At 52.1% G+C, this 24564-nt stretch overlaps 2 protein-coding genes across 8 annotated transcripts in view; one reads left to right on the forward strand and one right to left on the reverse strand.

The window, feature by feature from the left end:
- Nucleotides 1-6859, reverse strand: part of BRME1 (break repair meiotic recombinase recruitment factor 1) — an 18958-nt gene extending 12099 nt beyond the window's left edge. For 3 of the 4 annotated variants that reach the window (XM_061190376.1, XM_061190377.1, XM_061190378.1), the window contains exons 1-3: nucleotides 5714-6135; nucleotides 5502-5553; nucleotides 1867-2044 (exon numbers count right to left, since the gene is read on the reverse strand). In XM_061190376.1, coding sequence (XP_061046359.1) covers nucleotides 1867-2044; nucleotides 5502-5532 — 209 coding nt within the window. In that variant the 5' untranslated portion in view covers nucleotides 5533-5553; nucleotides 5714-6135. Of the gene's footprint in view, nucleotides 1-1866; nucleotides 2045-5501; nucleotides 5573-5713; nucleotides 6136-6387 lie in introns of those variants that run through there. The other variant, XM_061190379.1, reaches the window with a different exon arrangement.
- Nucleotides 6546-24543, forward strand: CC2D1A (coiled-coil and C2 domain containing 1A). 4 transcript variants are annotated; one of them, XM_061190374.1, is made up of 29 exons: nucleotides 6546-6856; nucleotides 8237-8372; nucleotides 9983-10098; nucleotides 10192-10257; nucleotides 10518-10652; nucleotides 10736-10970; nucleotides 16440-16564; nucleotides 16881-16953; nucleotides 17132-17203; nucleotides 17296-17426; nucleotides 17506-17578; nucleotides 18277-18410; nucleotides 18785-18899; nucleotides 18981-19153; nucleotides 19845-19967; nucleotides 20048-20106; nucleotides 20198-20314; nucleotides 21438-21511; nucleotides 21587-21645; nucleotides 21764-21815; nucleotides 21905-22004; nucleotides 22092-22182; nucleotides 22486-22623; nucleotides 22718-22779; nucleotides 23352-23415; nucleotides 23507-23633; nucleotides 23708-23784; nucleotides 23878-23925; nucleotides 24007-24543. In XM_061190374.1, the coding sequence occupies exons 1-29, from the start codon at nucleotides 6797-6799 to the stop codon at nucleotides 24025-24027; spliced, it is 2856 nt and encodes a 951-aa protein (XP_061046357.1). In that variant the 5' UTR covers nucleotides 6546-6796; the 3' UTR covers nucleotides 24028-24543. The 4 variants fall into 4 exon arrangements, with proteins under 4 accessions (XP_061046357.1, XP_061046358.1, XP_061046355.1 ...); XM_061190375.1 differs by having other exon boundaries at nucleotides 18788-18899; XM_061190372.1 differs by having other exon boundaries at nucleotides 6547-6856; nucleotides 22715-22779.
- Nucleotides 24544-24564: the final 21 nt, after the last annotated feature.

Genomic DNA, 24564 nt, shown 5'->3' on the forward strand with positions numbered 1-24564 from the left:
ACTGTAAACCTAAAACTGCTCTAAAGAAATAAAGTCTATTTAAAAAAACTGGTGAGACTTACGGTCATGTCTAAATAAACGTGGATATGTATGTTGTAAAAAAAGATCAAAATCTGGAACTGAAACTTCATGGTTTCAACTTTGGAAGTGGAGCAGGAAAACACATGAAGCTACACTAATGGGCTTGAATCGTGCCAAGGGAGGTTATGGAGACAGAGTAACTCTAGATACTGATAGCAACCGCCTGTTTCAAAATTTTTAATTGGGATGGGTTGTTTGGGAGGCTTCCGGGGTACTGGCAAGGTTTCATTTCTCAACATAAATGTGTTAAACTGATTGCTTTGTATTGCTTTCGTCTGTTATATTTCTGCACGTGTGGTATGTCTTAATAAAACATTTAAAAAACAGAAACAAAAGAGTGGGAACCCACTTCTGTGGATTCTGATTATTCTTATGGTCTCAGACAGCAGGGTGGGCAGCAGCCGTGACCCCATCAGCCCTGATATGGCCTCTTGAGGGGTGAGGGGCACAGTGTGACATCACTGTGTCTGTCTGGGGGAACAGCTTAGGTGTGACACGTGGCCCCTCTCTTCCTGTCACACACACAGCCTTTAGCCCTAAGATTGCAAAGACCTGAGATCAGACAGACACACACCCCAGAAAATGGTTCTGTCAGCCAGACTGCATGCCTCAATTCTTCACTCGGAAAACGTGCTAGTCCAATTCATGATGCTTTCTCTGAAGACTTCAGGTAGCAGGAACCTTCTTTCTCCTAACTCCTGCTAACCCTTTCTTTTTTTTTTTTTGTAAATTTATTTATTTATATTTATTTTTGGCTGCATTGGCTCTTTGTTGCTGCGTGCAGGCTTTCTCTAGCTGCAGTGAGCAGGGGCTACTCTTCTTTGAGGTGTGCGGGCTTCTCACTGTGGTGGCTTCTCTCGTTGTGGAGCACGGGCTCTATAGGCGCACGGGCTTCAGTAGTTGTGGCTCATGGGCTCTAGAGCCTGCGCAGGTTCAGTAGTTGTGGCGCGTGGGCTTAGTTGCTCCACAACATGTGGGATCTTCCCGGACCAGGGATCGAATCCGTGTCCCCTGCATTGGCAGGAGGATTCTTAACCACTGTGCCACCAGGGAAGTCCCTGCTAACCCTTTCTACTCTGCTATAGTTACATGTGGTTTAACCCTGCGGAGACTGAATGGTTCTCCAGGTCTTTCTTCCTTTCCCCCACCGTGCTTAATTCCGTATTTCCTGAAAAAATAAGGGAACTGGGAAACCACTGTGGTAAACGGCACAGGAACCAGACGCAGCCAGAACCCCAGCCTGCCTTGTACCAGCTCAGTGGCCTTGGGAAAGTCATTTGATCTCTCGAAGCCTCAGAGTCCTCATATGCCAAATGGGGATATAAACCCATGTCACAGTGCCGTGAGGATGAAACGAGCTGATGCGTGTAAAGTATTTATTATTAGAATGCTGCCTGGAACATAAAGATCGTCATTCTCTCTTAAGGGTTATTATTTCACAGACCCACAACTCCTTCAGTCCCCTCTTGATTAAGAAGGAATGTGGGATAAATATGGATTTGACCAGCAGGCAGGACAAGTTGCATTCTGTAACTAAGTGACCTTGAAAAATTCAAGGTCTTCCTTGCCCGTGGTTAAAATATCGACCTTTCTCGCTGAAGAGGAGAGTCTCCAGAGCAAAACTTCGAGAAGCTCGATCCAAGGGCCCCGAGCCCCTTTGGGGGATGCATGGCACTGGATGGGTCGTGTTGACTGGCCCCCTCCCCTTTGCATCCTGTCCACTAGGCCACTGTGCTGTGCCCACTGTCAGCGGAGAGGCTTGCTGGAATGTTCTGAGCCACCTACCTGGAAGCTGCCTGTCCTGGTTCCTCCCTGCTCTGCTCTGCAGAGGGAGCGGGTCCTGATCTGCTTTCTGTCTCTTCAGGGTGATGCCAATGGCCCAACTTGGAACTCTGGGGGTCCCCGCCAGAGTCTCCTAATCTTGGGTTCTTTGGAAGTTTTGGAGGACGGATTCCTTCCCCTCCTGGTTTAGAGACAAAAGAAGATGAAGGGGAGGGGGATGGCGGGAGCATGCACTGCCATGGCTGACCACCAAACACATCTGGGCCACTGATGCAACATGAGCAGGCTTGTGCACAGGGCAGGAAATCCCTGCTCTGACGCTTGCCTGGAGAGTGAGAGGTGAGATGGAATTTCATCCAGGTGGGACCCAGGAGCTTACATGGCCATGGGATCCAAAGGCTTTTAATCTACAGACTGGTCGTGACTGACGTTCAATCCTGAGGTGACCGGGCCTGGCTCGGAACCACACGAGACAACCTGGCCCAGCCGACTGTCTCTCTGTGGAAGTGCTGAGAGGTGTGTGCTGGCTCCTTCGGGTCTCAGCTCAAATGTTCCTGCAGAGGCATCCTTGCCTTTTCTATAGAGCAACTCCTCTCGGGCCCATGCTCTGTTTTACTCACTTCACATCTTTTCTGCAAGTATCTGATGCACCGGGTCATTTTCTGTCTCCTCCACTACAACCTGTTCCATGCGAGGAGGGGCCTCATTTATCTCACTCTCTGCTGGGTCTCAAGTAGCTAGAAGAGCATCTAATAAACTGTTGGTGCTCAATAAATACTTGGTAGATGACTCAATAAACGCACAAGAAAACCCAGATCACCTCCCAGGAAACGCAGACACTAAATTATGTACCACTCTGGTTTTCCATGATGCTTGCAGAATATCCATCCTGGGAAAACTGGGACCCAGAGTCATCGAGTGCTAATGAGGTGACTTCTCTGCTGCCTCTTGGTCCCTGTTGTATCCCTACGATAACTTTCCCATCATTGAAAGCAGTTTAGAGCCTAAAGGTGCTTATTAACATCTATTTGTTGAATGAAGGAAATTCCCTTATACAGAAACTGCCAATAGTGGCTGGCTTGTAAAACCTCTCCAAAATCTGGTCCCAACTGAACCATTTATTCAATGAACAAGTAATAAGGGTTGACTCTAGTGAGTTCCATGCCAGACACTGTCCTGAGAACTCAGGTGCGTTATGACAAAACTTCAGGCAGGGCCCTGATGTTAGGCCCATCTTATGGACGAGAAAGCTGAGGTACAGGGAGGCTGAGGAATCTGGAACAGAATCCAGGCAGTCCGGTTACAGAGCCTCCACACCTAAGTATACCTGAGCACTTACTGAGCACCTACTGTGTACTACACCTCTGACTAGGCAGCGAGAACAAAAAGACAAACCAGACCCAGGTCTGATTTTCTTGGAGGTCAGTCACGTAGACCCTTTCCAAACTCAGCTCCTTACATACCTTGAAGTAAAACCATTGAATGAGCCCCCTGTCTCCAACACTGAATGCTAGGGTCCTCCTCAGCATCCATTCAGCTTTTGGGGCTTCAATAGACCACAGTGGCTTTCCTGTAATTTCTCCCAGGTCTTTCAGTTATGGTTCGTGTGTGCCCATTTAGAACTTCACCCCACTGTTATTTGATTAGCTCTCTTGGTGAGAAACATTTTTCTTTTTCCCCTGACTAGACCTTGAAGCTGTCAAGGGCAGGAACTGAGTCTCATCCTGATCTCATCTTCACCCTGCCTCCCACCCTCCACCTCAGGTGCCCACGCCAGCACTGCACCCAGAGCAAGGCTGCGATGAATGTTTCTTACACAAACACATTCCCACCTTGTGGTCTGCCATAAAATGTAAAAATATAGCAGCTTCATTTACTTAGTTTCTTAAGATGTCCAAACACTAGCTTGCTTTGCTCATCCAATGGACATTTATTTGTACCAAATACAAAGCAAAAATATCAGCAGAAGTGAAGAGGCTCCCATTTCCTTCCTGTGATCTGTTCCCACAGGATTAATTTAAGAAAAACTAAGGCAGAACCTTGTGTTCAACACCAGAGGCCAAAGACATCAGAAGGGAAAGGGCTCCTTTCACCACCTGCCAGAATCTTCTTCCTTTCTCTCCACCCCATCCAGGACACACAGAAAGAGCTGTCCTGGGCCAGCCCAGGGTCCACTGAGCAGGGGAGTCCACTGCCAAGAGAGGCCCCATATGACCTGCTGTGGGTGGGCCTGGCTGGCCCCAGCTTCCCCCTCGAAGGTCAGAGAAATCCCTGTGCCTCCAAACAGCTTGTTACTCATCTCTGCACAAAACATCTTCAATCTGTTGATAGTATCTTTCCTGTCCCACATCTTGGGAAAAAATGAGTGCTACTTTCGAAGTTGATTAACCACTAAGTGATGGGGTCCTTTCTAAACTTTTAAGAAATTTAAATTACCTTAGCCAATAACAGGGAAATGGAGCTATACTATGTAACACTGGGTGTTTTTCTTTTCGAATGAGGAAATTCTATACGTATATTGAGAAGTAAAGACAGTCTCGAAATACCACGAAGTTGAAAAACAGAGGTTGCAGATCAGTATGTGTGATGATTCTATTTTCCAATAAAAACACTGTATTTATGTATAGAAAGAAAAAGTTTGGAGGAAGTAGTGTACTGAGGTTCATTTCCTGTTTTTTATGCTACACCATACGGTTGATCATCATCCTATGGTTGAGGGGGATGTTAACATTAGGGGAAGCTGGGGGGAGGGTAGACAGAACTCTGAACTATTTTTACAACTTTTCTGTAAGCTTAAATTGTTTCAGAATGAAAATTTTCTTCTTAATCTGAAAGGGCAATGATAACAGCAGCATGTATTTGTGTCCTACCATGGATCTATTCTCCGTGCTCTACAAACACTAATCCACATGTGAGCTCTAGGGCACAGTTCTCTACTTTGGCACGATTGACATTTGGATACTATTGACATTTGGGGCCAGGTCATTCTGTGTTGCGGGGACTGTCCACCACATTCTATGATTTTGAGCAGCATCCCTGGCCTAATCCACTAAATGCCAGTACTAACCGCCCCCCCACCCCCCGCCACCGCCCACACACCGGTTGTGAAAACTAAAAATGTGTCTAGACATTGGCAAATGTCCTCTGGAGGTCAAATTGCTTCCCCCAACAGGTTGAGAATCATTGTTCGAAAGTAAAGCGTAGGTGCTCTTATCCCCTACAAATAGGAGGAAAGTGAGACACACAGTAAGTCATCTGCCATCACACAGTGAGATGAACCCAGGTTTTTGGTTCGAGAGTGAAGCAGTTCGCCACACACCAGCACATCAAGCTCTATTCATGGGTCATCTCTGAGAGTGGGCCTGCATAGAGGCTGTACCCCTGCCCTGAAGCCTGGGGGCCTCCCCTAGGCTGTGGGATCCCACTAGAGGCTGGGGGAAGCGCCACAAAGCTTTCACTTTTTACTGTAAGCACTTCTCCATGATTTACACTTGTATTAAGTCATTGCATGTATTAAGTCATTGTTGTTATTTTAAGGAGCTTGGTGTGGTCATGCTAGCATATTTCTGCAATAAGCCCACATTCCTCCTATAAGCAGAAGCAGCAATAAAGAGGTGTCAACTTGAATGTCCAAATACCTGAGGTCCGAAGCTTCTTCCTCTTCCTCATTTTATCCCTCCCTAGAGAAATCTGAAAACAAGGAGCAAATCTCATCATTACAAGCAGTTCCTGTCTCTGGGTACAGACCCAGTGGCCTTGGCTGAGGCCACCCCACCCCCACCTGGGCCCATCTGGCTGCCCCAGGGGTCACTTGGGCCCCAAGAGGACACAGGGTGGGAGTCATAGTTACCTTGGGCTATGGCCGAGTAAGAATTTAAACTCCTCCATACTGCAGAGAGCAGACAGGGAACTGCCTATCTTCTGTCCAGGGTCTGAGAGCACCTGGGCCGCCCCCCTCTAGTCTCTAAGATGAGGAAGCCTGTGTGAAGCCCCCTCCCTCCAGGCTGGGCTACCTAGGACCCTTCTAGGGACAACGCAGGATTTTCGAGGTGACACCTGGGGCCCTTCAGGGTCATCGGAGGACTTTAGAGGGGCCACCGGGGAACCCTTCAAGGGGTGGGGCGCCCTTCGGGGGATGCCTGGGGTCTTGGGAAGGCAGGAGTCGCCGCCAAAGGTCAATTCCTTCCAGCCTAGGGGGCCAGACAGGCCAAAACCGACCTGGGCCAGAGAAGTTGTCAAGGTCCCTCTGTCCTTATCGGGAACTGGGAAGATCTACCTGGATCTGTTGGGGGATAATTCGGTTAAATTATCTGCGTAAGATTTTTCTGAGATAAGAAAAGGCAAAGTTGGCCCTCACGGAGGCCGGGCAGCTGGGGGTCCGAGGCCTGACCACTGTGGACCCGGCTTCTGGTGACCAGGCCCACCCTAACCCTACCCCGGTCACGGAAAAGTGAGGACTGCCCAGACCAGGACTGCCAAGAGAGGCCGGAGCTCGCAGGTGGCCAACCCGGCGGCCACCACCACCCCTCACACCTGCAAACACTCCGCCTCTTTGCCGCACACTTCGAGGCCCCGTCGCGCGCACGCGCGATGCCAACACCGCCCCTCGCACTTGCGCACGCTCCGCCTCTTTCCCGCGCAGCCCGCGGCACCGCCCATCGCTCCGCAGCGCGACTGCGCGCTCGCGCACTGCCTGCCGGGAATTGTAGTTTCAGTGCGGCGGGCCCTGCAAGTCCGGTGGCTGCGCTCGGGTTCCGCGGAGCCCAAGGGCCGAGGCGGAAGTGGGTCGGCCACCCGGGGGGCCGAGGGCGCGAGGTCGGCGGTCGCGGGGCGCCAACGAGGGGCGTGGGACTCAGGAAGGGCGCGTGCGCGGCCATAGGCCCCGGGGGAGGCCAGGCCAGGGGTCCGGTGGTCCGAGTATCCAGCCTGGAAGATGCACAAGAGGAAGGGACCCCCGGGACCCCCGGGCCGAGGAGCCGCCACCGCCCGCCAGGTGAGTCTGTACCCCACGGCCCGGCCCAGGGGACCCTTCCCACCCTTGTCACACATTCAAGGGAGGGCCCCACCCCAGGGCCCCACCCCCAGGGGAGCCAGATCTCCACCCCAGGTGAGCCGCGGTCCCCGCTCCCCTGGTTAGGTTCGACCCCCAAAGTGCGGCCTATTGGCCCCGGCTCCCCAGCTCCTGGCGCCCCTCCCAGGGCTCAGGGCCACCTGTTGCCGCAGCAGCTCCAGTCCGGGAGGGGAAGGCCTCGGACCTGGGGTAAGAAAGACAGTTATGGGTCTCCTGGCCTGAACACTCGTGGAACCCTCGCATCAGCCTGGCCAGGTCAGACTTTTTTATCCCCATTGTACACATGAGGACACTGAGACCCAGAGAGGTGAAGACACCTGTCCGAGGTCATAGGGATTAAATGCTTGGCCAGAGCTAAGCACAAATCCAGAGCTGCTGCCATGAGCCCACAGAACTGTGGTTGGGCCCCTTCTCCCTCCCTCATTGCCTTTGCCCCAGGCACTGGGAGAGTTTGATATTTCTCAGCTTTGATGGAAGGAGCTCAGGTCATAACTTAGTGCACAGGTATAACAGTCTGAGTGACCTGAAGTTCCCTCCTGGCTTCTACACGTTGGACACTTGCCTTCACCACTCCAAGCCTCAGTTTCCTCATCTGTAAAGTGGAGTCCCTAAGAGTCCTTATGTCACAGGATTGTTGCGAAAATTCATTGAGATAATTTATGGAAAGTGCTAGAACATAGCACTCAATAAGTGTCATCATCATCATTATTACTATTAGATGGAGACATATATGATTGCCAATATTTGGCCATTTTTGATCCAAAGAAAGGGGGGTAATTTTGTGTACTTCAACCTGATATTATCACATTATGGTTGGTCATTAACCAGGATAGGATAGGAAGACAGGTATGTTACACAGCAAAGCCCCCAGTTCCAACTTCTACGTTGTCTGGGCTTCTATTTGCTCTTGATGCCTCCAGCCTTCCTTCATGGCTCGCTCTGCCAAAGATGCTGGAAAGGAAAAACCAAGGTGTGCAGAGTGGCTTTGCTGTGGGGCAAGGTGTGGGGCCTTCTTTCCCCACTGACCTTGGCTAGCAGCACATCTTGGGTGTGGGCTCAGAGCGGGCAATTGGGTCTCTCCAGCTGCCCTTTGCCCCATGTTGATCTGTGCCAGAGGGCCTGCCCACCTTGGGACATGTGTTGTGTTCTGGGCCTGTTCCGGCCTCCTGGCACTCCCCAGGGAAATGGCTTTCCCCAGCTCTGGGTTCCCTTCCTTCCAACGGGACTCCAGGTCCATCATGGCTGCCTCTAGCTAGCTGGGGTGCATCCCAAGGTCCGACTGAACCCCCATTGTTCCCACAGCTGGGCCTGCTAGTTGACCTCTCCCCAGATGGCCTGATGATCCCTGAGGACGGAGTTAACGATCAGGAACTGGAGGCTGAGTTCTTGGCTTTGGTGGGGGGCCGGCCCCAAGCCCTGGAGAAGCTTAAAGGCAAAGGTGAGACTCTCAACACACCTCTGAACATTTTCTGAGCTCCCGCTGTGGGCGGGGCTTGGAGCTGGGCGCTGGGGCGATGGTGAAATGGAGACAGAGAAGGTGCCTGCCCTTCTGGCATCCACTGTCTGGGTAAGAGTTAAGCAATCAACTCTGGACCCAGAATGAGGATTCGAATCCCACCTTTGCAACTTACTGGCTGTGTGACTTGATGAATTCCAGCACCTGTGTGGGCCTCCGTTACCCTGTTTGTAAAATGGGAATAATGACCACACTTACATCACAGGAGTTAATCTTCTAGTGTTCATCAGGCACTTCACATAGGACGTGGCACGTCCTCCAACCCACCGTTCCGTGATCGGGGCTGGGATGGGGAAGGCACAGAGCAATGGGGGAGACCTGTGAGCTGGACTGGGTTTCCTGGAGGAGGCACCTGCAGTGGGGGGGGCCAGGTGAAGAGTCGGGGACTGCTTCTGGGGGGTGGGTCACAGCACACGCAGAGGCCCTGGAGGAGATGGCAGGGGCCAGGGGACTCTGCAGTGGTCAGGTGGGGCTGGAGCTCGGGGCAGATGGAGCCTTTACACTTTCTAGCTAATGCATTTGATACTCGTTATTCATGGATTCTGAATTTGTGATTTCACCTACTGGCTTAAATTTATTTGTAACCCCCAAATCAGTGCTTGTAGTACTTTTGCAGTCATTCACAGACGTGCACAGAGCTGCAAAAAGCTTGAGTCACCCGATGTGCACGTTCCCAGCTGAGGCGACACTCCGCCTTCTTGTCTCAGCGCATAAATAAGTGTCCTTTCCTTGGTCTGTTTAATGCCACATTTTTCTCTTTTTTGTGCTTTTTGTTGGTGATTTTGTGAATCCACATGGACCCCAAGCGTAGTGCTGAAGCGCTGTCTCCTGTTCCTAAGCGTGAGAAGGCTGGGATGTACCTTCTATATAAGTTTCATTAAGGCATGAGTTATAGTGCTGTTGGCCTCGAGTTCAATGTTAATGAATCAACAGTATATATTAAATAAGGTGTCTTTAAATAGAAACACACATAAGACAAGGTTATGTATTGGCTGGTTGACAAAAATGTGCCCAGAGGCTCACGGGAACCTAATGCTGTATTTCCTCCAGGGACAATGGTTCAGTATTCGCTCATTCCATGTTTGCGGCAACTTTATAGCACATGGATACTGCAGATAACGAGAATAACATGAACAACAAAATGCTGACAGTATGCTGTTCTAAGAGCTTCATTTACCTTTAGTCCCCACAAGCTACCTATGAGGGAGAGACTATTGTTGTCCCCATCCAGCAGATGTGAAGACTAAGGCCCAGAGAGGTGAAGTGACTTGCCCAAGGTCCCACAGTGAGAAAGTTGCAGATCTGGGGTTCCAACTCAGGCGGGATAAGGAAGAGATGAGACCAGGGAGATTGGCGGGGAGGGGGATCATGCCTGGCTGGCCCGAGGGCAGTGGGGTGCCATGGAGGGCCAGGAGGGGGACATGCTGCCCCACCGCCTGCTACCCTATTTTTCGGGGCCGTGGGTGACCAGGACGGGAGGCTGGGGACTCTTGAAGGATCCCGGTCCAGCTGGGGCCTCCCCCTGCCTCTAGGTCCCCTGCCCATGGAGGCCATTGAGAAGATGGCCAGCTTGTGCATGAGAGACCCGGACAAGGAGGAGGAGGAGGGGACGGACGAGGAGGATGTGGAGGCTGATGATGACCTGCTGGTGAGCACCCAGGATGGGGCAGGGCACCTCCCTTCCATTGCTGCCCCGTCTGGCAGGCCCTCACGACCGGCCCCTGGCTGTGTGTCCCTGCAGGCGGAACTGAATGAGGTCCTTGGGGAGGAGCAGAAGACTTTGGAGTCCCACCCTCCTGTGGCCCAGGTATACGTCCGAAGACACTGGTCCCTGCAGCCCAGGGTTCAAGGCCTTCCTCTTCCCCTCTCAGCCATGCGACCTCGCGCAGGTGGCGGGACCCCACTGAGCCCCAGTTCTCTGCCCTGGGAAATGGGATGATGATTTCTGCCCTTTTGGGGTTAGGGTAGCAACGTGCCTGGTATACAGTAGGTACTCAACCGAGCAAGATGTCAGGGCGGGCCCGAGTGGGGTCACCACCCAGACTGTGTGCTCGGCCCCTCCCGCAGCCAAAGGCCACAACCCCCAGCCCAGGGTTGGAGGCCACCTTGCAGGAGAGGCTGGCCCTCTACCAGACAGCGATCGAAAGCGCCAGGCAAGCCGGAGATGGTGCCAAGATGCGGCGCTACGACCGGGGGCTTAAGGTGAGCGGGCAGACGGGAGGGTGCTGGGACCTCACCACCCAGCTCCAGGCCCCTCCCAAACCCACATTCACATCTTCTCCCAGACCCTTGAAAACCTGCTGGCCTCCGTCCAGAAGGGGAAAGCCATCGATGAAGGGGACATCCCGCCGCCTGTGGCTGTGGGGAAGGGCCCAGTGGCTACGCCCAGCCACACCCCAGCACCCAGTCAGCCGGTCCCTACGAACCCACCAGCCCCAGATTCCCGGGTCATCGTGGAGGGTCCTCCTTCAACTGCCCCAGCCTCGTCGCTGGTCTCCGCTAAGCCCCAGCTGCCCTCAGGTAGGCCAAGGACAGGGCTGGGCTGACGTGGGATGGGCCGGGTATTTATTTAGTGGTAGGGCCCTCTGCGGGGTTGCAGGCCTGGCACTGATTGTTAGATATTTTTAACATCCTTCCCTCCCTGGAGCCTACCTTCCAGGGGGGACATGAGCTCACAGAGAGGTTTTGTGTATGTGGTGGCAGTAAAATATATTTAACAACACATTTGCTATTTAACCATGTTTCAATGTGCAATTGAGAGGCATTTGGCTTATCCACAATATTGCTCAGTCATCACCTCTGTTTCCAAAACTTTTTCCTCACCCCAAACGGAAACTCTGTCTCCATTAAATGCTAACTCCCCATTCTCTCTCTATCCCAGCCCCTAGTAACCTCCATTCTACTTTCTGTCCCTATGGGTTTGCCGCTGTAGACATTTCACATAAGTGGAATCATCCGTCCACTGTTTGCCCTCCTGTGTTTGGCTTCCTTCACTTAGCATAATGTTGCAGCGTGTGTGTGTCAGAATTCCATTCCTTTCTATGGCAGAGTAACATTCCCACATATAAGGTTTTGGGGTTTTTTTTTGTTTTTTTACAGAAACAACATTATTTTATTGGTCACTGTAATTTTAATCATGACCTCTTTATTTTTTTTCACATTGACAGTGTTCAAAATCTCAAGACCTTTTAGGTTTTTTTTTTAATTTTTGTATTGGAGTATAGTTGGTTTACAATGTTGTGTTAGTTTCTGCTGTACAGCAAAGTGGGTCAGTTATGCATGTTAATATATCCACTCTCTTTTAGATTCTTTTCCCATATAGGTCATTACAGAGTATTGAGTAGAGTTCCCTGTGCTTTACAGGAGGTTCTTATGAGTTATCTATTTTATATATAGTAGTGTGTATATGTCAATCCCAATCTCCCAATTTATCCCTCCTCCCCTCCCACGCCTTACCCCCTGGTAACCGTAAGTTTGTTTTCTACATCTGTGACTCATTTCTGTTTTATAAGTAGGTTCATTTGTACTCTTTTTTTAGATTCCACATATAACTGATATCATATGATATTTGTCCTTCTCTGTCTGACTTACTTCACTCAGTATGGCACTCTCTAGGTCCGTCCATGTCACTGCAAATGGCAGTATTTCGTCCTTTTTTATGGCTGAGTAATATTCCATTGTATATATGTACCACATCTTCTTTTTTCTTTTTTTAAATTAATTAATTAATTAATTAATTAATTAATTTTTGGCTGCATTGGGTCTTTGTTGCTGCGAGCAGGCTTTCTCTAGTTGTGGAGAGCAGGGGCTACTCTTTGTTGCAGTGCACGTGCTTCTCATTGCCATAGCTTCTCATGCTGTGGAGCATGGGCTCTAGGCACGTGGGCTTCAGTAGTTGTGGCACGTGGGCTCAGTAGTTGTGGCTCGTGGGCTCTAGAGTGCAGGCTCAGTAGTTGTGGTGCACGGGCTTAGTTGCTCCGTGGCATGTGGGATCCTCCCAGACCAGGGCTGAAACCTGTGTCCCTTGCATTGGCAGGTGGATTCTTAAGCACTGCGCCACCAGGGAAGTCCCTGTACCACATCTTCTTTATCCATTCCTCTGTTGGTGGACATTTAGGTTGCTTCCATGTCCTGGCTGTGGTAAATAGTGCTGCAGTGAACGTTGGGGGTGCATATATCCTTTTTTTTTTTTTTTAGTATCTTTATTGGAGTATAATTGCTTTACAATGTTTTGTTAGTTTCTGTTGTATAATAAAGTGAATCAGCTATATGTATACATACATCCCCATATCCCCTCCCTCTTGCGTCTCCCTCCCACCCTCCCTATCCCACCCCTCTAGGTGGTCACAAAGCACTGAGCTGATCTCCCTGTGCTATGCGGCTGCTTCCCACTAGCTATCTGTTTTACATTTGGTAGTGTATATATGTCCATGCCACTCTCTCACTTCGTCCCAGCTTACCCTTCCCCCTCCCCATGTCCTCAAGTCCATTCTCTACATCTGTGTCTTTATTCTTGTCCTGCCCCTAGGTTCTTCAGAACCATTTTTTTAGATTCCGTATCTATGTGTTAGCATACGGTATTTGTTTTTCTCTTCCTGACTTACTTCACCCTGTAGCATGTATCCTTTCAAATTATGGTTTTCTCCAGATGTATGCCCAGGAATGGGATTGCTGGATCATATGGCAGCTCTATTTTAAGTTTTTTAAGGAATCTCCATATTGTTCTCCATAGTGGCTGTACCAGTTTACATTCCCACCAGCAGTGTAGGAGGGTTCCCTTTTCTCCACACCCTCTCCAGCATTTATTGTTTGTAGATCTTTTGATTCCCACACGTAGGGTTTTGAGTGAATTCCCAAGCCCTCAGCTTGTCTGTCTTTCCTATAAAACTCACCTGCTGGAGGACGCACCTCCCAAGAAGTTTCTTTCCCCCAACCTCCCTTCTCCCCCTTTAGGAAAGGAACGTGGGGATCTGCCCCAGGGGCAGACGCTGCCCTGGTGGGAACCAAAGAGATACTTGAAACACTGGCCTGGGGTTCAGAAAGTGAACCCCTGGTCTCTAAATCTTTCCGCAGCCAGACTGGTTTCTAAGCTTCTGTTTTTGGCAAAGTTCAAGGACAACTATCAGAAATCATCATCTGAGATTCTCAGCTGAAATCATCAACAATTTTTCATAATGGAGTTTTTGGTATGTAGCTGGGCAGGGGCTCTGAGAATCACGTGACATCACAATAATAAGACTGTCTCTTTCCGTCTATTTGTTGATGTGAAGCAGGTTTCTCTACATATTAAAAACAAAAAAGGAAAGTAGGACAAGAATAAACAAGGAAACAGGAGATAAATGTTAGGAGGTGGACCCAGCCACCGCCATGTCAGCAAGAGCTGCCTTGCCAATAAAATTTTACTCTTAGTATATAAAAATTATTTGTCAAAAAAGCTCAATATATTTAGGCTTTGCTCAATTTCGTGCTGATAATAATTGTAACAGTAATTCTATCCTGGAAGAAAAATTCTTTAACACAGAGACTTGCGATGGCAGTAAACAAAGCCAATCAGATGTCAAGGTGTTGGGGAGAGGGGTAGATAAATTAGGAGTTTGGGATTAACAGATATACACTACTATATATAAAATAGAAAATAGGTAAACAACAAAGAACTACTGTATAGCTCAGGGAACTGTACTCAGTATCTTGTAATAACCTATAATGGAAAAGAATCTGAAAAAGAATAAATAAATAAATAAATATATATAAATAACTGAATCAGTTTGCTGTGCACCTAAAACTAACACAACGTAGTAAATTAATTATACCTCAATTTAAAAAAAACGTTAAGGTGTTTTAGACACCTCTTCAGACAAGTCCTCCAAAACTAAAGCAGTGGGTCCAGTTGTCAGTCTGAAAAAGTATAATGCATGCTGTTTTTCAGGTGTTTCTAGGATTTCTGGACACTGGGTGGTGTATCTATTGTATTTTTTTTTATATACTGACAATTGTACCTATTGCTTTCAATTTAGGGATACTTCCCCTAAAAACTGAGCATATTGTTTGAAACTGTAACTAACATACTGTTTAATAAGCCATTTAATCCTGTTTCCCAACTTTGCTGATACAGTGCATAGATGTACATTTAAATGTACAATGGGGTTGTCAAAAAAAGCCTTTCAAGTACCCACATATATCATGTTAGGATACAGTTCTGCGGGAGACGTGGATGTAAATAAGGGAAGATCTGAAATTCCCGAGTGCTAAATGTGAACCCTGGCATATATTTAAATAGTAAATGTTGGTATATAGTCAAAAGAAGATCTGAAATTCCTGATTGCTAAATGTGAACCCTGACATATATTTAAATAGTAAATGTTGGTTTGCGTTGTTTCAACCCACTGACTTTGCAGTAATTTGTTACAGCAGCAACAGGAAACTAATAAAATAGCAAAAAATAATTTTTACCTTTTTCTATATATTTTTCCCCAGTCAGTTTTAACTTTGCTATTTTTTATATAAGAAATTAAAAATTTTTACCGAGCAATAAAAAAAAAAAAAAATAGTAAATGTTGGTATATAGTCAAAAGAATTGAAAGCAGGGACATGGAGAGGTATTTGTACACTTGTGTTCTTAGCAGTATTATACACAATAGCCAAAAGGTAGAAGAAACACAGTGTCTATTGACGGATACAGGCACACCTCGTTTCTTCCAGTTTTTACTTTATTGCGATTCACAGATATTGCGGTTTTTTACAAATTGAAGGTTGGTGGCAACTGCGCTTTGAGCTAGTCTATTGGCGCCATTTTTCCAACAGCATTTACTCACTTTGTGTCTCTCTGTCACATTTTGGCAATTCTCACAGTATTTCAAGCTTTTTCATTATTATTATATTTGTTATGGGGATCTGTGATCAGTGATCTTTGATGTTACTGCTACAGTTTAGTAAAGGCTCCGGTGGTAGTTAGCATTTTTTAACAATAAAATATCTTTATACTAAAGTATGTACGTTGGTTTTTTAGGCATAATTGTATTGCACACTTAATAGACTATGGTATAGTGTAGTAACTTTTATATGCACTGGGACACCAAAAAAATTGAGTGACTCACTTTATTACGGTATTTGCTTTATTGCGGTGGTCCGGAACCAAACCCGAAATATCTCAGAGGTATGCTTGTAAATAGATAAACAAATGTGGTTCATTCATGCAATGGAATAGTATTCACCCTTAAAAAGGAAGGAAATTCTGACACATGCTACAACATGGATGAACCTTGAGGACATTATGCTGAGTGAAATAAGCCAGTCACAGAAGGACAAATACTGTATGATTCCACTTACAGAAGGTCCCTAAAGGAGTCAAATTCGTAGAGACAGAAAGTAGAATGGTGGTTGCCAGGGGCTCGGGGAGAGGGGATAGGGAGTTAGTGTTTATGGGGACAGAGTTTCAGTTGGGGAAGATGAAAGAGTTCTGGAGATGGACGGTGGTGAATGTTGCGCAACAATGTGAACGTACTTAATGCCACTGAACTGTACACTTAAAAAGGGTTAAGATGGTAAATTTTATGTTGTGTGTATTTTACCACGATTTGAAAAAATAAAAATGGAATATTGGTGAGTTTCAAATCACCCTAGTAGTTAGGATACGTTTGATTTAAAAGAGTGGTGTGATGGTTTTCTTTATCGAATGTCAATATTTGGAGACACTGGGAATGACAATCCTTGCTACTTTTTCAACTTAAAATGAAAAGTTTTCGATGTCAACTTAAAAATGTGTAAGGGTACGTAGTTTTCCAGAATTCTCTTGGGGGCAAAACAGCAATGGCTCCAGAGACTGACAATCGTGCGGTTGAGTCCCCACCATGCCATCTTCAAGCTGTGTGACCTTGGGGAGGCAGTATCCCCTCTCTGAGCCTTAATTCTCAAATCTATAAGGTGGGCCTAAGAACAGTCTTTGTTGTGAGAATTAAGTAGAAATGGTTTGCGTGCTGTTCCCCCTCCCAGGTCCCTGCAGCCCTGGCCCCCTGGCCCAGTTGCAGAGCCGCCAGCGCGAGTACAAGCTGGCCGCCCTCCGCGCCAAGCAGCAGGGAGATACCGCCACTGCTGCAAGACACTTCCGCGTGGCCAAGGTATGCCCAGACTGACGGACAGGGTCGGAGGGAGAGGACAGGATGCTCCTGACATTGCGTGATGGCAAAGAACAGGGGCTCTGGAGTCAGACAGATTTGAATCCTGGTCACTCCGTAGCTGTAGTTCGCTGCACCTCTTGAAGGCTCAGTTTACCCTCTCTGTGAAATGGGCATAAGTGTCTGGAAGAGGCTTGAGCAAGTTGCTGCAAAGGAAGGGACAGAGCGGGGAGTCCTCTGTTGCGGGCAGGGCATAGAGACTCCCCTCAGGGTCCTGGCCCCCAGCTGCAGCCTCTTCCCCTGATCTTCCTTTTGCCAGAGCTTTGATGCTGTCTTGGAGGCCCTGAGCCGGGGCGAGCCTGTGGACCTGTCGCGCCTGCCCCCTCCACCTGGTGAGGACCCCACCCTGCCCACCCTCCAGGACTGCTGGAGGCCTCCACGAAGTTCTTTCTAATGCTGTCGCCCCTGTTGGTCAGGCCCAGGGACCCCACCCTCAGGCCAGGCCAGCCTGGTGGGGGAAAGGGCGGCCACAAGCAAGCCCCCCACTGGACTGGACCTCTCTGCCCCCAGACCAGCTGCCCCCAGACCCACCATCACTGCCACCACAGCCTCCAACTCCTGCCGTCGTGCCCTCCATGCCAGGTAGGCTTCTGGGACCCTGTGGGGTGGGCCAGCCAGAGCAAGACAGTCTCCCTGCCCCTAGACTCTTAACTCTACCCCCTGGTCTGGCCCAGAGGTTCCTGCACCCCCAAGGACTCTCCTGGAGGCGCTGGAGCAGCGGATGGAGAGGTACTGTGTGGCCGCGGCTCAGGCGAAGACCAAGGGGGACCAGCGGAAGGCTCGCATGCACGAGCGCATTGTTAAGGTGCGTGGAGACCAAGTGGGCGAGTCGGCAGCCCCTGGAAACCTTGCCCAGGAAGCCCTAACACCTGCGTTCCCTGCAGCAATACCAAGATGCCATCCGAGCCCACAAGGCTGGCCGAGCCGTGGATGTGGCCGAGCTGCCTGTGCCCCCAGGTAGGCCCCGCCCCCGGCCCCTACCCCTCCAACCTCTGAACCTTTGCAGGTGCTATTCCTTCCGACTCTGCAGTCTCAGGGAGCCGATGGCTTGCACATTCAGAAATTCTGCACACTTGTTAGACAATTGGTAGCTTAAAATCAGTCACAATGGGAGAGTTTATACCACGGAAATTGGCAAACACTAAAAATCAGGAGGTTTTATTTGGAGAGCCTGTTCACCAGCCCACCACTGCCTGCTCCCTCCATTTCTTCTTTGTTTGACTCAACTCCTTCCTAGTCATCAGCTCTCAGTTTTACAGATACCTGCTCCGCCTCCCATCAGCCCCCCAGTGGGTAGGAGGCGTCCTCTGGGATCTCAGAGCTGCCTGTGTGTCCCCCATGAGAGCAATTATGTGTCTGCACCTTGGTCCCGTGGGAGTCTCTCCAGGCCCAAGACTACCTCTTATGCCCAGCACACTACCTCACACAGTGCTTGCTTGTTGGAGTCTGGTCAAGGCCCAGCCAGGGGTCAGGCAAGAGGAAGGGCAAGAGGGAGGTTGGAATGGTCTGGCATCTCCACCCAACCAGCAGCATCTCCTTTCTTACATGCAAAGTAGATTCAACGGCCTGAGGCTCCTTATCGGGGGAGGAACCTGAGTCTCCGCCATTATGGTGTGGGCCTCTCCCTCCTGATTGGGTCCCAACTGGCCACCCAGGCTTTCCCCCGATCCAGGGCCTGGAGGCCACCGAGCCCACCCAACAGAGCCTGGTGGGAGTCCTAGAGACTGCCATGAAGCTGGCCAACCAGGATGAAGGCCCAGAGGACGAAGAGGATGAGGAGCCTAAGAAGGTGTGAGGGGCCGGGGCCTTGGGGTGAGGCAAGGGAGTGGCTGCAAAGCCAAGCCCCAGCAGTCCTGGCCTTGAGCCAGAAAGAACCGGCTACACATCCGGCCCTGCCGCTTCCTGGCTGTGTGGCCGTGGGCAAGTCGTTTTGCTCTCCGACCCTCGACCCTCGGGCTCCTCCTCTGTAAACTGAGCACAGTAATAGTCCCTACCTCCCAGGGCTGTTGCAAAGATTCAGTGTGAACAAGATCATATGTTGTGTTCAGTGCTGAGGAAACAGAAACTAAGACGGTCAGTGTTGTCAGTGTCGGGCCCTGACCCTTTGGGGAGTGGACTCATCACAGGTGCTGGGAAAGCTCTGACTTCCTCTCTATCCCTCAGCAGCTCAACAGCCCTGCAGCCCCCACAGCCCAGCCCAAAGCCCCACCTTCAAAGGCACCCCAGTCAGGATCTGCCCCAGCAGCCAAAGCAGCCCCCAAAGGCACATCCACCAGAGGTAGGTACACCCGCCCCACCTGGGCTGCCTATTGCCTGGCCATGGGTTGGGCAGCACCCTCAGACGCCCCTGTGCCCACAGCCCAGCAGCAGCTGGCCTTCCTGGAGGGCCGCAGGAAGCAGCTCCTGCAGGCGGCGCTGCGAGCCAAGCAGAAGAATGACATGGAGGGCGCCAAGATGCACCTGCGCCAGGCCAAGGGGCTGGAGCCCATGCTGGAGGCCTCACGCAACGGGCTGCCCGTGGACATCGTCAAGGTGAACCCTCCAGGCCTGCTGGACCTTCCCAAGCACTCACCCTTGAGGCTCATGCCACTTAACAGCCATGTGACTTGGAGTGTATTAGTCAGCATCCAGGTTAAGCTGCTGAAACAAATAGGCCTCCCCAAGACAGTGGCTGAAACCAGACAGACATTTATGTTTCTTGCATGTAACATTCAGGGCATTCTGGTCTCTAAAAGACAAAGCCCTTCAGGGCCCAGGTTCTTTTATCTTGTTGCTCTGCCACACCCTAGGTCTTGTCCACATGGTCAAAGTGGTTTGATGCCTTGTCTGCATCCAGGCTATGAGAAGTTACATGGAGTTGCCATCACTTCTGCTTGCCTCCCATTGGCCGGAACTGAGTCACATGGCCACAGCTAGCTGCAGCGGAGACTGGGACATGTAGTCTCTTGCTGTGTGCCCAGGCAGGACTCCATTACTAGAGAAGAGGGGGTGGGGACCAGACTTGGGGGAAAATGGATAGCAGATTCTGCCATTTGGGGCAGGACCATCCACTTCTCTTTGAGCATTACTTTTCTCCTTGGGAAAGAAGAAAGAACAGGGACAGGGGATGAAGCCATAGTCAGGGAAGGCCTCTTTAAGGAGGGGTGACGTTTCGGCAGAGCCCTGGGTGGGCCTGCTCCTTGCTGACCAGCAGACCCTACCTCATGAGCCTCGTCCTCCCCAGGTGCCGCCCGCCCCTGTCAACAAGGACGACTTCGCCCTGGTCCAGCGGCCCGGCCCAGGTCTGTCTCAGGAGTCTGTCCGGCGCTACGGTGAACTCACCAAGCTCATAAGGCAGCAGCACGAGGTGAAGGGGGGTTCCCTGCCCAAGTCGCTACAAGGGCATGGCGCCCCCAACCCTCCCCTCACTTTCTTCTGCTCCCCCAGATGTGCCTGAACCACTCTAACCAGTTCACCCACCTGGGCAACATCGCTGAAACCAGCAAGTAAGAAGCCCCGCCCCCATCCCCACCAGACATCTGCACCCCCAGCCTGCCCCTGGGACCCGGGACCTGAGCAGGGCCCTCTTGCCGGCAGATTTGAGAAGCTGGCGGAGGACTGTAAGCGGAGCATGGAGACCCTGAAGCAGGCCTTTGCCCGGGGTCTCCCCACGCCCACTGCTCGCTTTGAGCAGAGAACCTTCAGCGTCATCAAGTAAGGCCCCTGAGACCCCCCCCCCCAGCCCTTTGGAGAGGGGTTTGTGCTCCCCGGAAGCCAGCAGAGGACTTGCCTCTGGAGTAGAGTTTGGGGAGCTGGTGGGAGCACAGTGTGTGCAGGGGTCCTGAGGCAGACGTGACGCACGAGTGAAGGACGGCAGTGGGGCATTGACAGTGACACATTTGGAAATGGGGATGATCTGCTGACTGCAGACATGTGCCTGGTCCCAAAGGCCTGGGCAAGCCCGTGGGATGGTGATCTTGGTCCTGCTCCTGTTAAGTCTTCTTACACCCCAGGGAGCTGGGATTGTTTTTCCCACTTATCGATGAGATTAGGTGCAGCCACTGGGATAACCTAAGATCACCATCTAGGATAACCCACACCCCTTACCCCGGCTCCCCTACATCTGCATAGCCTGGCTCTCTATCACTTCATCTCCTCCCACTGTCCCCACTTCACTCACCTCCTGCCACATAGACCTCTTTTTGGTCAATCAGACACACCAGCCGTGTTCCCACTCAGGACCTTGGCACCAGCTCTTTCCTCTGCTCAGACTCTCTTAGGCAGGTTACCATGTAGCGGCCTCTTCTTGACATTCAGAGTCACCTGTGATGTCACCTCCCCTGAGAGGCCCTCCCTGATCACTCTGTCTAAAGCAGCCCCTCCTGAGCACACTCCACTCTCTCCCCTGTTTTAATTCTCTGCAGAGTTGTTGTTTTGTTTGCTTATTTATATATTCATGGGTCATCTGTCCACTCAGCTAGCCCTGGCTCCATGAGCAAAGGCGTGGGGTCTGCCTCGTTTACTTCTGTATCCCCAGCAGTGAAGACACTGGCTGGCATATAGTAGATGCTCAAGAAATACTGTCAAAGAAAGAGAAAGTCCCACAGCAGCTAGGGCCACTGGCTGGTGCAGAGTAAGTCCCAACTAAATATGTGCAGAGTGGAGAAAGGACTCAAAAGGTAGCTAGTGGTGGACCTGGCTAGAGAATTCTAGTCTGTCTGGTCCTAAAACTCAAGCCTAGGAGCTGAGACACCCCTAAGAGACTGGGGGGAGGGCAGAGAAGGCGGGCAGGCAGTGGCACTGAGGTGCCTCTGTCTCTTGCCCGCCCTCCTGGAAGGATCTTCCCTGACCTCAGCAGCAACGACATGCTCCTGTTCATCGTGAAGGGCATCAACTTGCCCACACCCCCAGGTGAGGGGGCGTCAGGCAGGGGCGGGGCCGTGGGGTCCACCCCTCTGCCCAGCTCTGACCCTCATTTGCCCACAGGGCTGTCCCCCGGTGACCTGGATGTCTTTGTTCGGTTCGACTTCCCCTATCCCAATGTGGTATGTGGGGAGCTGAGGAGGGACGGGCTCAAGCCCCATCAGGCCTGGGAGTGAGTCTGGCAGGGGTTCAAGGGCAGACCTCAGCCCCTGAGCTTTTTCGCCTCCTGTCTGGTCACAGGAAGAAGCTCAGAAAGACAAGACCAGTGTGATCAAGAATACAGACTCCCCTGGTGAGCCTTAGCGGGAGGCAGCCCTCCTCAGAAAGCCCACGAGACCATAGCCTGACCCCTCCCTCCTCCCTCCCTCCTTCCCTGGGCAGAGTTCAAGGAGCAGTTCAAACTCTGCATCAACCGCGGCCACCGTGGCTTCCGAAGGGCCATCCAGACCAAAGGCATCAAGTTCGAAGTGGTCCACAAGGGGTGAGCTGGGGCCGCAGGTGCTGCATGGGCTCTAGAGGAGGGGGAGCTTCCCTGGGCCAACCATCGTGTCCCCTTTCACACACACAGGGGGCTGTTCAAGACCGACCGGGTCCTGGGCACAGCCCAGCTGAAGCTGGACGCCTTGGAGACAGCATGCGAGGTCCGGGAAATCCTTGAGGTGAGAGGTGGACATTCGTCTGAACGCTCTGGTATGGCTGTGCCGCTCATGAACATCACCCAGGTGCTGCCTGCCCTGAGCCCCCAAGGGTCCCCTCTGCTGACCCAGCCCCTCCCCGGGAGTCCCAGACCTCCCTGCTACCCAGCCTTAAATACCCTCAGCACCCTGCTCCATTAGGAGCCGCTGGTGTGTCAGCCGTACCCATGGACTCGTATTTTGGAAGTTGCTTTGGTCTCCCTGAGCCCAGCCCTGAGCCTCCAGCCGCTGCCTGCTTCCTAACAGGCTCCCCTCACTCCCACCCAGGTCCTGGATGGTCGCAGGCCCACAGGGGGGCGGCTGGAGGTGATGGTTCGGATTCGGGAGCCACTGACGGCCCAGCAGTTGGAGATGACAACTGAGAGGTGGCTGGTCATCGACCCCGTGCCAGCAGCTGTGCCCACAGTGAGACCCGTGCCCATCGGCAGCCCCAGGGAAGGAGGGGGGCTTGATTCAAGGGGGCCAAGGCTCACAAGACTGGTTCTGTCCTCTGAAGCAGGTTGCTGGGCCCAAAGGGAAAGCCCCTCCCGTGCCTGCTCCTGTGAGGGAGCCAGGGAACAGGTAGGTGGCTGGGCCCGGCTATGCTAGAGAGAACCCCCTTCTTCTTATCTCAGCCTGTCCTGGACAACTTCCCATCAGGCACAAATTGGAGCATGTCTCTCCCCTGCTTCAAGACCTTTCCTGGCTTCCCTTCTCCTGGAGCATCTAGTTTAAACTCCTCAGCTTGATCTTTAAGACCTTTTGTGATCTCCGTCAATATGTCCAGCCTTCTCTCTCCCCACTTCCTCCTGTTGGTTCGTGGATACACTTAGTTTTCACTGACCTCTGGGCTTCTCTGTGTTACAATGTCCTGAGCACCCCTATCCCCACACTATCTCCTTGCTCCTCTGCCCAACTCTGACTCCTTTGAGTCCCAGCCTGGCTCTCACCTCCTCCAGGAAGCCCTCCCTGACACCTGACGTCACAGTTGGCCTAGGTGTACAACCATTGTCCGTATTAGGTTGTGGACTCAGCAACACAGGGGTGGGCCTGGCTTGTCTCCCGCTGTTCCCCAGTGCCCAGTGTGTCTGTTGAATTAATGGGGTCGGGGATGGGAGATCCCTGCAGCCCCTCACCCCTCCCCAACCCCATAGATCAGCCCGGCCCCTGCATAGTCTCAGCGTGCTGGCCTTCGACCAAGAGCGTCTGGAGCGGAAGGTGGGTACCCATCCTGCAAGGCTCAGCGGGGCAGGATTGGGGGTCTGCAGGCCCGGGCAGGGCCCTCACAACTCCCTCTGCACCCCCCCAGATCCTGGCCTTCAGGCAGGCACGGCGGCCGGTGCCCCCCGAGGTGGCCCAGCAGTACCAGGACATCATACAGCGCAGCCAGTGGCAGAGGGCACAGCTGGAGCAGGGGGGCCCCGGCATCCGGCGGGGTAGGATCTCAGGGATGAGTATGTGGGGGAGGGGCGAGGCAGGGGGCCCCATCGTGACCCCCTCCCTCCCTCAGAGTACATGGCCCACTTGGAGCGGCAACTGCAGTTCTACACAGAGGCCGCCCGGCGCCTGGGCAATGATGGCAGCAGGGTGAGCCGCAGGCGGGCCGGGCGGGCAGGCATCGGGGGGCCGGGGGGCCAGGGCTGCCAGGGGCTGCCCTCTGACCACCTGTTGGCCCCCCAGGAGGCTGCCAAGGAGGCACTGTATAGACGGAACCTGGTCGAGAGTGAGGTGAGAGGCTTGGGTATTGGGGACGGGGTGGGCAGCTGTGGCCATGTCCCCAACCCTGACCCCGGCGGCCTCTCCCCTCAGCTGCAGCGGCTCCGCAGGTGAGGGGCCGAAGGGGCGGGCGGCCCCTGGAGAGCCGGGAGTGGGCCCAAGGCCCCGGCGCTGGGAGGAGCTAACACGGCCACAGCCTCAGACCAGACAAGCAGACAATCAGTGGACAATCGGCTCTGGACGGACACGTTCCCCCGGCTGGGCCCACCTGGCCCGACTGGAGCCTCCCTGGCAGGGGACGTTGGGGGCGGTGTCCGCCAGCCTGTGTGTGCCCCTCACCTAGGCCTGGCCGGGTGGGCCCCAGAGAGTCCGTTTGCACAGCCCAGGGGTGTGCGGCCCCTTGCCTGCCTCCGAGGTGGGAGGGCGGCTAGGACCAAACCTCAAGGGCCCCTGCAAGCACTTTAGTTCCAGCCCCTCCCCAGCCTTAACCCTGACGCCCACCCACACCCCAAAGAAGCCACTGAGGCCAGCCAGAGCCCAGCTGGCTCCCCAGAGGGTTGCCCTGGCCCAGCTGGGCCCGCAGGGCTGACACACGGAATAAACAGCCAGGGCCGTACCTGGCTCACTCTGTCCTGCCTTTGTTTCTTGCTC

The sequence above is a fragment of the Eubalaena glacialis genome, chromosome 4, assembly GCF_028564815.1.
Source record: "Eubalaena glacialis isolate mEubGla1 chromosome 4, mEubGla1.1.hap2.+ XY, whole genome shotgun sequence".
In the NCBI taxonomy this organism is placed as follows: domain Eukaryota; kingdom Metazoa; phylum Chordata; class Mammalia; order Artiodactyla; family Balaenidae; genus Eubalaena; species Eubalaena glacialis.